At 36.1% G+C, this 14396-nt stretch overlaps 1 protein-coding gene across 3 annotated transcripts in view; it reads right to left on the bottom strand.

Annotated features, from left to right (window-relative positions):
* The window catches only part of LOC145676344 (uncharacterized), a 47793-nt gene extending 33666 nt beyond the window's left edge, over positions 1-14127 (bottom strand). For 2 of the 3 annotated variants that reach the window (XM_081747192.1, XM_081747194.1), the window contains exon 1: positions 13992-14127. In XM_081747192.1, the coding sequence (XP_081603318.1) occupies positions 13992-14072 (81 nt within the window). In that variant the 5' untranslated portion in view covers positions 14073-14127. Of the gene's footprint in view, positions 1-1766; positions 1875-13991 lie in introns of all 3 variants that reach the window. The other variant, XM_081747193.1, reaches the window with a different exon arrangement.
* Between the last annotated feature and the right edge of the window lie 269 nt (positions 14128-14396).

The raw sequence follows: 14396 nt of genomic DNA, 5'->3' as shown, positions 1-14396 counted from the left end.
TACATATTTTTGATCTTGTCAACTCAAATCTACATTTTATTGTCTGAATTTTTTTATTATACAAATGTTTGCCGTTAAAGAGGAGCATGTAAATATAAGGTCGCAAGAAAACTCACCAAGTATTATATTCGGGGCTAAAACAATATTTATGTGGAGAATTGAGTTTGCATCTTGATCTTAACATACATACAAGGCGTAGCATACAAGGATGAGCTCTATCATAAACCATTTAAAAATAAGCTATGATATGTTTAGGCAGAACCGGACCCTTTGCTTTGCCTCTTGTTATTAAATTTCCTGAATGTCATGTCTACAATTTGAAGTTTGATTTCCATGCAAAAGAGTATAAAGCATCACATTCTTTCTCACAGAGGACCATTCAATTGTCATATAAAGTAGCGCATGCAGAAGGAATGATGCGGAAATAGAGGAAACATTGATAAAGGAACTGTTGCAGGCAACTGTGAAATATTAGATGTAGGGTAGGCTACGAGTTTCTGGGGACTGAGACTTAGGGTTAGTCTAAAAATCTCTGTTCACTTGAAAGGACACGAGTTGAATATTGCATTTAGCGTTGTGTATTCTTTCACGAAGCACTGGACACAATTGTGTATCATCTTGATCATCTATGGATTAACAAGTCATTTATTTATTTATTTATTTGCTTCTTGCATATTTAGCTACACTTGCGGTTTTAGATGTGAGATTATGGATGAGCGAAAACTATTAACTTGTGAGTAGACTGCCCTAACAAAATAACTTCTATCAATGCTAAATACTGTTATAAAATGTTATACTATCTCGATTGCTATAATAATGTCAACTGAACAATTTGTTAGTTTAACGACTTCATTCATTATGGAGCCACAGGATAGGTGAAGGCTACAAATTAGAATTTCTAATGTTAATTGACTATGACATGCATTACTCGACATCTATATTCGAGGAAAAAGTGTAACTTTATCATCCGAGAGAACGCTAGAGGAAAATGTATACTCGTATACTTAAAATGCAATTTTATTTACTTAATAAAATAGTCTAATTATCATTAAAGTAGTTCTTTTATTTTTTATTTTTAGAGTTGGAATACATGATCTTTATTTTTGAACCATTAGATCTGAAATAGTGAATCTTTCAATAAGTATGTGATCTTGAAGAAAAATGAGTCAGTCTGTTTCGACAACGGAGTTTGAACTTGGAAGTATTTCACCAACCGAAGTTGGGGCTATCGATTTGCTTGCGTCTCGAATTTCACTATATGTTCATAAAGCCATGTTGGCTTTATTATTACTTCATAACTTACCAATGTGTATAAGTTGCTATCTTTTTAAGAACCTGAAGGTGGCTAGTGATTAGAAAGGGTTCTACCTAAATTAGTAAAACTATCTTAGTTGACAACCGTGGCTCCATAGAAAATGTACAGCTTATTCTGATGGCTACCTTAGTGCTCAACATATGGAGTTTTAAAACTTGCTTAAGCTTGTATGCATATGTTCCAGAGAAGGGATAAAAGTGGGTCTGAAAAAGTAGGGGGATGGTAGGTAGCGGCATGTCGCTCCGCTCTCCCCCTGCCTGTCTTTGCCCATTGTATATTTTTAAGAACTGGGAGACGCCATACATAATTTTTGAAGGTAGAAGGACGGCGTCCCCCCGCGTTCTCCCGCACTTTTACCCCTGGTCCAGAGAAATATTATATTACTTTGAAATTTCATAAACTATTTTGGAGTGGTATAAAAACGATTTTTAATAAATTGTATAAAACTTACTATTGATAAAACTGCCACAATCATAACTGCTTGCTGAAGGTTTACTCCGAATCCTTCATTCAACAAATACATGATGTTCTATTTGTTGTTGCCGTAAAACACATCAATCTATATTGGAAAGAAAGAAATTTAGAAGTGTAAACCTAGTACTGAAATGAAATGAAACGAAATCTTTCAGTTCAACGTCGCACTATTGTGCCATTTAGGCAACGGAGAGGGATGATTTCATTAAGTAAATGATGATGGAAGAATTGGTGGAATGAGATTATGGGAGAAAACGAGAGTATCCCGAGAAACCCACGGACACCATGTTCTCCACCACATATCTACTTGGTAGGCCATGAAACCAGGGATTCCACGTACCAGAGGTATATATATAAATATCTCAGCTGATTTTAATATTTTATAAACAAATGCCAAGAACCATATAATATGGCACATCTCATTTTAAGTAAAAATCAACAAGTTGTGGTTTACTCTTGGGGTGATTTTTTTAGGTGGTTTTAACAAAAACTAATCAGGCCATTTGCTTTACGTTTTATAAATAAATATTTCATTAACAACTCTATAATATGGCATAAACTATTTCTCATCAAGATATCCACAGGAGTTGTTTGTTCTTGTGCGTAAGTTTTTTGAATGGTTTCTCTAAAACTGCTCAGTCGAATTGGTTCATATTTCATTAACAACCTGTACCATAGATACGATTGGGGAAACGATTTTCCACGGATTCAGGTTTATCCAATCGTTCCTTCTCAAGCGATTTTGTTCATATTTTTGACCCGGTAATTCGACTGAGACTCGGTAACTCAGAGTATAAAAAAGAGATTTTACTTATTTCCGTGCGTTTAAACAGTATTTCTGTCAGAGATGACCAGGACTGGAGATGTTATCCCCAGAGCACGAAAAACACGACGCCAAAGTTCCCAGTTAATTAGATTCTTCAGACCAGGTATACCGAGCTCTTGCTCCGTTTTAGCCTTGAAACATGAAGTGTATGCGTGTGTGTGAAAGAGAGAGGGGGAGAAGTGAAAGATCCAAAGACAGGATAGGGAAACGTCAATAAAGAGAGAGAGGGGGAACGAATATAAATATGAAACATACTTATCGTTGCAGTGTATGATGTAGAACGCACACATTGTTTACTCAAATTATCGCCAGTAATGCTTTGTAAGTTATCCATCAGAAGATAAATCTCTGTTTGCAGCCATTATTTTATTCGAAAAAATCATACTACCTGATGGGAAATCGAACCAAGATTTCCCATTTGGAAATCTAGCACGCTACCACTACACCACCAATTTCTTTAGCCAAACTTTGTTTAACAAATGGTGTAGTGTTTCTTTCTGAGAACGATAACACGAAAAGTGTATACTGCAGATCAATGATGTCTTTGGAATGTCCTAGTAATTCCCTTGCCCTTTCCCAACCAACATTCGTAAATCGTCTCTATCATGATACAGGTGTTTGCGTGCACATTCTTACGTATTGCTTGTCCAGTATAAGTCGATTATTCATAATCACTTTGTAAAGAATTTGCATTGGCATGAACAGGGTTTGAACCTATGTTAGATAGCTGTATTATTCATGGGGCCATTACATTACCCCAACACTATCTGGCCACCTGAAATTACAAGCCAAATATTACTTACTTTAGCCCTGATCTTTGGAACGAACCAAAGTGCATAACGAAATTCATTTATTCGACGGCCTAGAGAGAAATTAATGCCCACTAATAAAGGAAAAACATACAACCCAGGAAAAAAATATAGAAATAAAACATATTTTACAGTAATTTCGCCGTGCAAGTTGAAAAGTACGCAAATAATAATAATAATAATAATAATAATAATAATAATAATAATAATAATAATAATAATAATAATAATAATAATAATAATCTATATTATAAAGCTAAAAGTAACTATGTTTATGTGTCATAATCTCTTGAACCACCCAACCGATCTCGATCAAATTTTCAACATTGATAAGGTTCGAGCTTGGGAAGCTTTTCTACCTTTTCATTTTAACGGTAGAACTTAGGGGGTTGAGGATGGGAGGAGGGTTGATTTATAAAAATGAATAAGACGTAATAACTCTTGAACCACCAGACCAATCTTTCTCAAACTTTCAACATAGATCAGTTTTGGATCTGGAACGACTATTATTATTTCAGTTTGACGGTGCAACGTAGGGGACGGAGAGAGGGAGAAATATGTAAAAAAAAAAAAAATGAAAATCAAAGTGACTTTCTTTGTGACTTCATCACTCTTGAACCACCCAACCGATCTCAATTAAATTTTCAATATAGATGAGGTTCGGGCTAAGATGGTATTTATCTATTTACTTTGACGGTAAACTTAGGGGATTGGGGGAGGGAGAAGTTAAAAAGAATAAATAAAACTTGATAACTCGTGAAACAAAGGATCAATCACGATCAAATTTTTAAAATAGGTGAGGTTCGGACCTGAGATGATTTTTATCATTTCACTTTCACGGGAGAACTTGGAGAGGGGAATGCGAGAGGGAGATATATAAAAATCAGTAAAACTTAATGACTCTGGAACCACCAAACAAATCTCGATCAAATTTTCAACAGAGATGAAGTTCGAACCTGAGATGGTTTCTGTCATATCACTTTGATTATGTAACTTAAGAGATAGGGAGGAAGCGACATTTAAAAAAGGACGAAAAATGACCGGTATTAGTGGCGAATCTATCATTTTTGGAGTCGCTGAGATTAACAGTGACACATCTGATGCTGTTTTAATCCAAACTCAGCCCCGCAATTGGAGCAGGGGGAGACATATAAAAATGATCGAAATATCCAATATCAGTTTCGAATTGATAGTTTTCCGACTCGCTGAGATGAACAATGACACTGAAGATGCCGTGCCCCACAACATAGCGTTTGAAGGGGATATACAAAAATCATCGAAAATGACCGATATCAAAGAGCGTTTTAGTAATACTAAACAATGACTGAGTAACGGAACACATTACTATTTACTGTCAATTTATCAAACGAAGCGGGTACTTGATAATAATAATAATAATAATAATAATAATAATAATAATAATAATAATAATAATAATAATAGGCAACTAATGTGAATGTGAACATTTATTATTATTATTATTATTATTATTATTATTATTATTATTATTATTATTATTATTATTATTATTATTATTATTATTCACGTACTTTTGAACTTGCACGGCGAAATTACTGTAAAATATATTTTATTTCTATATTTTTCCTACATTGTATATCTTTCATTTATTATTGGGTATTAATTTCTCTCTAGGCCGTCCAATAAATGAATTTCGTTGTGTACTTTGGTTCGTTCCAAAGATCAGGGCTAAAGCAAGTAATATTTGGCTTGTAATTTCAGGTGGCCAGATAGTGTAGCTGTAATGTAATGGCCTCATGAATAATACAGCTATCTAACATAGGTTCAAACCCTGTTCATGCCAATGCAAATTCTTTACAAAGTGATTATGAATAATCGACTTATACTGGACAAGCAATACGTAAGAATGTGCACGCAAACACCTGTATCATGATAGAGACGATTTACGAATGTTGGTTGGGAAAGGGCAAGGGAATTACTAGGACATTCCAAAGACATCATTGATCTGCAGTATACACTTTTCGTGTTATCGTTCTCAGAAAGAAACACTACACCATTTGTTAAACAAAGTTTGGCTAAAGAAATTGGTGGTGTAGTGGTAGCGTGCTAGACTTCCAAATGGGAAATCTTGGTTCGATTTCTCATTAGGTAGTATGATTTTTTCGCAAAAAATAATGGCTGCAAACAGAGATTTATCTTCTGATGGATAACTTACAAAGCATTACTGGCGATAATTTGAGTAAACAATGTGTGCGTTCTTCATCATACATTACAACGATAAGTATGTTTCATATTTATATTCGCCCCTTTCTCTCTCTTTATTGACGGTTCCCTATCCTGTCTTTGGATCTTTCACTTCTCCCCCCTCTCTTTCTCTCACGTATACACGCACTTCATGTTCCAAAGTTAAAACGGAGCAAGAGCTCGGTATACCTGGTCTGGAGAATCTAATTAACTGGGAATTTCGGCGTAGTGTTTTTGGTACTCTGGGTATAACATCTCTAGTCCTGGTCACCTCTGATAGAAATACTGTTTAAACGCAAGGGAATATGTAAAATATCTTTTTTATACTCTGGGTTACCGAGTCTAAATCGAATTAACGGGTCACTACAGATTTGAATCCTTGACCCAGTGGTGGTCTACATCATCCGACTGACACGATGATCCGTTTGAACCCTTAGCGTGTTCATTCTATGTGTGCAAATTACGTTATATCTGGAAGAGATGAAATCAATGCTGGATGTTCGGAACAGATAAATCTTCGGAAAAGGCTAGAAAATGGTAAATTCTTTGGTTATTTGGAAACAAAATTTTATTTATACAAGTTCGACACAAAATTTGTTTCCATTCTATAATGCAATGTGTTTTATTCACGTTGAAATTTGAAACGTGCTACATCTATGAGGAACACAACCTTCTTCTTTCGAACATTTGTAACTATTCATTACGATACAGTGTAGACTTTTAATATAGGGTATTTCTGATAGAAATTTAGCAGTAAAATATCACTCTTCAATTTTCTCCTTCTTTCTCTCTTTCTTTCTTTTTCTTTTCTTTTAGTTTTTTTGTTTCGTTTGCATTAGTAGCCTCAAATGGAGGATATGACCAACGCTATCCACTGGGTATATTAGAATGTGTTTTTGGATCAGTACATCTAATGAACACTACCGAATTTGGAATCGAACCACACGGAAACAAAGCATGTGTGTTAAACTTTTGACATTATCCTAGATGTGTCTCGGACTTATACAGTTGTACTGGAAATTGAGTATGCTATCCATTTTGAAGGTGACATAATGAATGTTTAAAGCATCCTCTATATATTCGAATAGTTCTGAAAAAATATGTGAAAACAACGTTATTTCAATATTACTGTTGGATTTCTGGAAACGGAACTTTATAATATTAGGTTCTTTTCTTAGTACGTTTGAATTCCACAGTTTTATCTGTTCTCCCTTTTTTCTTCTTTCTTCTCTCTCTCTCTCTTTCTCTCTCTGCCTCATTTTGAATCTCTGTGTAATAGACATCCATTGGTTTCAACTTTTCATTTTGTGTGTTTCAGTTTCTACCTACATCAGCTTATGAATCTTGTTTCGTCTTGGTTTTGTTATTTCATTTTATCGAAACTAATACATGTGTAGTTTGAAATCAGAATTGCGCTCATGTTGTTAGCTAATTTTAGTATGGGAGAGAAGAAAGGAGGAGAGAGAGAGGGGGGGTCTCTTTACCTGACACGATTATATATGGGATAAGAAGGTGTATATTGGGTAGCCTAGGTAGCTGGGCTGCATGGCGTTAGCTGTCGCAATTTTTTTGATGCGGAATGTACAACCATTCATTTCCTATACCCTATAGTATTTTTCGAGATATTTTTGGATTGTTTGCTTTTACCCGGGACAACTCCAGAAGAGAACAAAATTGATGGTAGGGATTTCCCGACATTCTCCCAATTTTTCCTGTTCAGGTATATTATGGATGCCAATACACAGCAGTCCTGGAAAGCTTGTTTTATGCAGAAGAGAATAAACTATAAACCATGACTTTCGAATGAACAATGTTGATGCAATAGTTATTTCACTGCGAGTCTACAATTTTGATTATACTAACAGGGTATTTGGGCCCCAGTGGCTCACTTGGTTGTCCATGGTACCTATTTTTTATGTATGAACATGTCTTTGTTATGTTTATCGAATGGACTAGGTTTGATTCGAAAGTCCGGATGACACGTCCATCCGTTCCTTGTAAGAATAATAGTGACAGTAATCAACACTGTTAACACAGACAAGAAAAATTGGTGGGTGTCATCACTGTGGCTATTGGCCAATACGATGAGAATTAGTAGACTTAATTTATTTGTATTCATCCTGTCACTTCAAACAGCAAGGAGGACAGTCTTAATCATATATGTCCTATATCGTACATTGCCATGCGCCTAAGAAAGAATCTTATTAAGACTTTTGTTTAAAGTGTATTAACCCATTACTGCATATGATCCGAAAAATCGAATGTTGTGTTAATTACGTTTTAATTCATTATAAATTCACATCCAGAACTTTTGCACAGGGCCGGACTGGCTACTAGTTGGCCCCGGCGGCTGATATTGTGTTGGCTCCGAATTCTCATCCATCGCAATTGCTCACTGCTTTCCCACATTAAAAGCACACTATTATCTTAGATAAAGCACACATTTCTTTAGTAGCCTCGTCGTATCGATACATTATGCTACAATAAAAATCATAATATAGGATCAGGGTATAAGTTATGTAACAATATTTATGAGAACAACACAGACAGTAATCAGTAGCATATTTTTCATATCGCTTTGGGATGGCTGAGATTTGTTGATAAACAACTACGAACAAATTAAGGTAATGTCAGCACTGACGGCTTCAGTATTTGTGAAAATTAGTGCAATTTTTATTGTCATTTCAATGAAATAAATGATTAAAGGATACGATAATCTGCAAAACAACAACAACTGCAAGTAGCACGAAATATTTTTCGAGAGGGATATACCCTGTGGAACAAGCACGACAAAATCTTATCGTAAGGACAGGAATATCAGTAAGCTTCCGTACTGAATATCAGTACAGAAGATTCCTACCTACTTCAAAACGACATAGATAATTTTTCCTCTTGGTGTAAAACATGGCTCTTGAAAGTAAATCCCGATATGAGTAGATCCATAATATTTCCGTTATATATATATTGTACACACCTTATACAACATAAATGGTTCACCCATCTCAAGAGTTAATAGTCATAAAGATCTTGAAGTTATTTTGACACAAAACTAACTTTTACAGACCATATAAGCTATCACTAAACAATCGATGCATCTTCTAAGACATTTGTACAGATTAACAGAGATAAGGAACCTCTCTTATTTAGCAACGTTCTCCAAGGCAATAATTTCTCCTAAATTGGAATATTGTTCATATATCTGAACAATGGCAGCTTTTAAAAACCTATCCTGGCTAAACTCAGTTCTAAACTTCCTGGCAACAGTACGTTTCAGAGTACCTCGCACACCTGCAATGACAAAGCACGAACTGTTACGAACACTAAATATTCAAGTACCTGACACTCATCATAAAATCAGTGATCTTAAATATCTCTACAAACTCACACATGGCCAGTTCAGATCCGAAACGTTACTCTCAGAATTGTATTTCCGAATTTCTTGGGCTTGACTTCTTGGCTGATAAAACTGGCAACTACTGAAAGATGAAAGCAAACATTCATGAGTGATTCAGCAATGCTAAAACCACGGGAGCTTGTTACAGAGGCGACAGCGCGACACTGTGATATCATAAATTATGGAAGTGATCTCAGATCTCTTTCTGTTGGGTTTCAAATTGTTATTTTTCCTAGGCCAAGAAACTAAACTTCCAAGAATTGTATTGCCAGACCACTATACTTTCGGCTCCTTTTTATATTTGGCGATAGGAAGCGTGCTGGATTTCATTATCGTCTCTGCTTGCACCAATGACTGAAGTTAGTGAGGTCCATTCTTACTTTAAGGGAACGTGTGCGACAAAATTTTAATGAAACTCTCAACGAGATGTATGCAGATTGCCGGCGTGACTGTTCACAAGAATATTAGTTGTCGCACACGTTTTCTATATTTTTCTTCCTCCTGACCTTCTCTCTGTATTAAAATTTTCATTTGGCCCCCTTTTGATTTGGCCTCTGGGCGGCAATCGCCGCCTAGCCATCTGGGCCAGTCCGGACCTGCTTTTGCGAACAAAACATCGTTGCCCGATCCTTTAACAGTCATGAGAGGGTGCTATTGTTCTCGAAAAACTTGCACTTTGGTTTTACAGGACAAATCCTTCAAAGGCGGCCATTGTTATTGAAATATCAATAATGTTTCAAGTATATGACTGTTAAAGAAATGTGAATTCGTTGCCAATAACTAAAACCGCTAACCAAAGTAACCAGTTGTTAACGTTGTATGAAAAATAAAATATTATTTATTATAAAAACATTGGTGAAATATAGGCCTATTAGTCAAGTATTTCCCGTGCATGTTATATTTTTAATGGCTTTTGCAGCCGACTACAATCTAAAATTTCAGATAGAGTAAATTACAGTGGTTTAAAGTGCTCGAAACATAGCCCAAAATAACACATTGTACGTAAATATTACCTCTGGGAAAGTTTATGCACTAATGGGTTAATCTATGGTAGTGAAATTTGGGGACTTAGGAAAGAAGGGAAGAGAAGGATACTGGCATTTGGGTACTGGTGTTACCAATGTATGTTGAAAATTCGCTCGATTGACAAAGTGACTAACGAAAAGTATTCAGGAAGGTTTTAGAGGCAAAACTATACTTGTGGGAAATACCAAGGAAAAGAAGAACCACTTGGATATATCATCTGAGACGCAATGGACTTAGTAACACCACCATCGAGGGTACAGTCGAAGTCGAAAGCAGGAATGCCAGGTGTTAGTCACGGCTAAAATTCATCAATCAAGTAATGGAGGACATCGGTTGACCTAATTATTTTACTATAAAGAGGCTGACAGATAACTGTTGCAAACCAATCTTTGGATTGATAACTGAAGAACAAGATTGTACGAAAATAAATTCAATCAGTTATACATTTTCCTTTCGATCATTTTGTGCTGCAAATATATGTAAATACTTGGCGAATATAGCACCAAGTTATCTTTTCCTAAGAAGTCTCATTTAAAAATCAAAACCCCATGGTCTGAACTGAATACCAGCAAACCTTGGTAAATACGTCTTGTACACTAAGACGGTAAATGATTTCTTTTTAATTATAGCCACAATGGATATCCTTTGCGAATGTTTCCGAAGGTGATGTAATTTAGTAGCACCGGAACGTAGTGATTTGTGAACACTAATTTCGAACTCAAGTAGGGCTACCAATAAGCAATTGTGCAAGGCAGATTGCCGTAAGTTGTGTTACATTTAGAAAACGAGGGTCACTACGAAAGTTTTGAGATGTGAAATAACTTACATACTTAAAACCAATTTAACATTTGCAATTTCTCTAAGTATTCACCATTACACTGTACACACTTTTGCATCCTCGAAAACCACTTTTGGAAGCAATGTTGCCAGTCTTTTTCTTCAAGTTTTGAAAGTTCATTCTCGTAAGCCACTACAGCTTCTTCAGGTCTTCAAAATCTCTTCCCATGCATGGGATCTTTGATCCTGGGGAACAGAAAAAAATCACACGGGGCCAGGTCAGGGCTATACGGCGGATGAGTCATAAGTTTGATCTCCGTAGATTTTAAAACCTGAATTGTGATGTTGGCCATGTATGCGGACGCGTTGTCATGATGAAGCAGGATCCCACGCAATCCAGTTCTTGGACGCCTTTCCCGAAGCTTCTGGAACACTTTTGTTAGGTAAACAGTGGTGTACCACTGAGCAGTGACAGTCCTTTGTTCTTCAAGTGGAACAGTTGCAACATGGCTAGATTTGCACAAGAAAGTTGCGACCATCTTCTTCCTCACACTTCGCGGTCACTTAACTTTCGTGGGTGGATTTTCGTCTGGAAAGATCCAAACTGTAGACTGGCGTTTATTTTCAGGATCAAATTGATAGATCCAAGTCTCATCACCAGTAACAATGTCAGAGACACGTCGAGAATTGCCTCCATCAAATCTTGCAAGCATTTCTTCACACCATTCCACACGCATGTGCTTCTGCTGTTCAGTCAAAGTGTGTGAGGCACCCAACGAGATGAAACCTTCCTGAGCCGAAGATGATCATGAAGAATTTTTGTTACTGCTGGCGGTCCAATATTCACTATAGATTCAATGTCCTTGAAAGTTGTTCGAGGATTTTCTCGAATCATTTGTTCCACAGCGGCAATGTTTTCATCTGACACAGCCGTTGCCGGACGTCCAGCTCTCTCTTCACCTTTAAGCGATGTCCGGCCTCTTCTAAATTCACCAAACCACCGAAAAATTGTAGCACGGGAAGGAGCAAGGTTCCCAAATGCCCTCTGCAAACGGTCAAGGGTTTGTGTCTCGTTCAAACCACTTTTGAAATCGTAAAGGATCATTGCCCGAAAATGTTCCCTTTCGAGCTCCATTCTAGACAGCCGAATACTACTCACATCAACAGACAAGTGAAGGCTATACGACCACGCCGATAAGCGAGGCGAGTTGAAACTTACCTCGCTTCTTCGCTCTGGATACCACTACCGAACGCAATTGTTGGAATTCAAATACTGTGCCACAACAATGCGTATCTCAAAACTTTCGTAGTGATCCTCCTATTAATGCTCGTAATATATCACCTGCTAATTATTGATCAAATTCATCACAATTCACTTGTATCTCTTATCGTTTACTTTTCAGTCCAACAGAACTTTACGTGAGCTAGAATAATATTTAATGCACTCCGTTTTTAATTTTCATCAGAACCAGGGACGTCATTTCAGACTTGGCTTGAGGTGGGCAAGAGCACCACCGACATAAGACGTTCACGTTTTGTACTAGTATATTAGTAGACAATCGATTATAGTATATGTAATCCTCAAACTCTTGGGGCGGCAGTTGCTCCTCCTGCCCCCCTAAATGACGACCCCGATCAGAATGGTTTAATGTAAGGATTTATTTGAAACATGTTAAAATTCCCCCTTTGATATATCTTAATGTATGAAAAATCTATTACTCTCACTATTTCAGGAATTATTAACAAATGTGATTTCTCCTACTTGTTCCATATATAATTTTATAACTAATATAGATAAGCCATCTATAATGCAACTTCTAGTTTGCGCTGATTGTTTCACATTTTAGTTTTCAAAGTTCTTTTCAGTGCAGAGAAGCACTAAATATAAAAAGGGCATACACGATTTTACTTCTTCAGTTCAGCTCCAAGAATAACATTGAACTGAAAGTAGATATTAGAAACCAAGAAAAGTAGATCATGCTCACATGCAGAACCACATGCATATTACCTCGACAAAAATAAAATATTTCCTGTACATGCACTACTTTCATTTACTTATAAGTGCATCGACCACTTTAACTCCAAGTAAATTGCTCATTATATTTTGGATATATTCCACATGGATTAATAAAATACCCACTGATCAAAACACTAAATACTGAATATTAAAAACGATTGTGTAACTGTTTCGGCAATGTACCTCTGCCTTCATCAGACATTTTAGCTAGGAAGTTGATGACACGTTGTCCAAACTGTTACACAAGTGTTCTTAATATATATATATATATATATATATATATATATATTTAGTACTTTGGTGAGTGTGTGATTTATTAATACAAGTTTAATCTTAGGTTGTCGAACTAAAGTTTTTTTTTTTCTTTGACGAGGAGGCTTTTTGACTCGAGTCGTTGGGTCTTGTGACGCGAGGCTGTTTTGACTCGGAACCTTCTGACGCAGGGTCGTTTTGGTCAGGGCCCTAGTGACACGGGCTCTTCCGTCTTCTTCTGAAATGGAATCAGCACCCAGTTCACGAAATCCAATACTAGTTTTGTAATCAGCAATGAAAAATTGATTAATGCTCTCAGTACAAACCAGTGTAACAGAGAAAGAAAGAATTCCTGTTTTTGTGGAAAGAGTTAATGCATGTATTGTATACATATCCTTGATAGGCAAATTAAGAAGTTCGAAGCAAGTAGTACACAGTTTATCTATGTTCTAAAACCTTGAACACTCACTCACTTTTTTTTTTGGTAAACATCAGGTCCTCGAATTTTGGACAGAAGCAACTAAAAGTCTTGTCATGACCTATCGCTCGTTGACCATTATACCAATAAAAACAGAAATAGTTCTTTCTTTCGCTAGTAGATGGTAACAACCGAAGTTCTCAATGAGGAACATTGGGTATTTTACCCTTCTAAACATGAGAGATTCTAACTATAATGTTTCCAAATTGCCATGTCTGCTGCTAGGAAAACTACACTCAAGTTTAATTTATCTTACTCAGAAGAGAGAGGGAGGGCGATTTACCAACTCCAGAGAAAACAAAACCCCTGACATTTCAACTCTGTGTAAGATAGTACAGTTGAAAGGCAAGCGTTTTATTCTTACTCATATTGTTTTATCACATTATATAAACATTTTTACCTGTTCTTTGTAGGCTTTCTTGTACGGAAAATTCCTTAAGAAATTTTGGACTGTTTGATTTCGTAATACTATTTGAAACATTTTGTTTAAAATTAATTTATCCTCGCCAGATGTCTTGTAAATCCCAAGGATTCATTTTTCTATAGTAACATGTAATATTCGTGATTAAACTTATTGTTTCGCTTTTCTTAATTGTTATTCCTACCTTCATATTTTAGCTCATTAGCTTCCCAAAGATTTATGCCTTACGTAGTGATGTGAGGTGGAAAATTTTCCGCGAAATATCAGTAATCAAGTAACAATTCCTCAGCAATCATAAAATTGGTTGAATTCGTGTACAGAAATGTAAAAATGTGAAAGATCGTTTAAAGAATCTGAAAATTTTCATGGTTCACACAATTTTCA

This window comes from Thermobia domestica, unplaced genomic scaffold (assembly GCF_964235325.1).
Source record: "Thermobia domestica unplaced genomic scaffold, izTheDome1.hap1.1 HAP1_SCAFFOLD_99, whole genome shotgun sequence".
NCBI classification, from domain to species: domain Eukaryota; kingdom Metazoa; phylum Arthropoda; class Insecta; order Zygentoma; family Lepismatidae; genus Thermobia; species Thermobia domestica.
The sequence above is the reverse complement of the archived record's forward strand: the minus strand, read 5'-3'. Positions and strand labels throughout refer to the sequence as shown.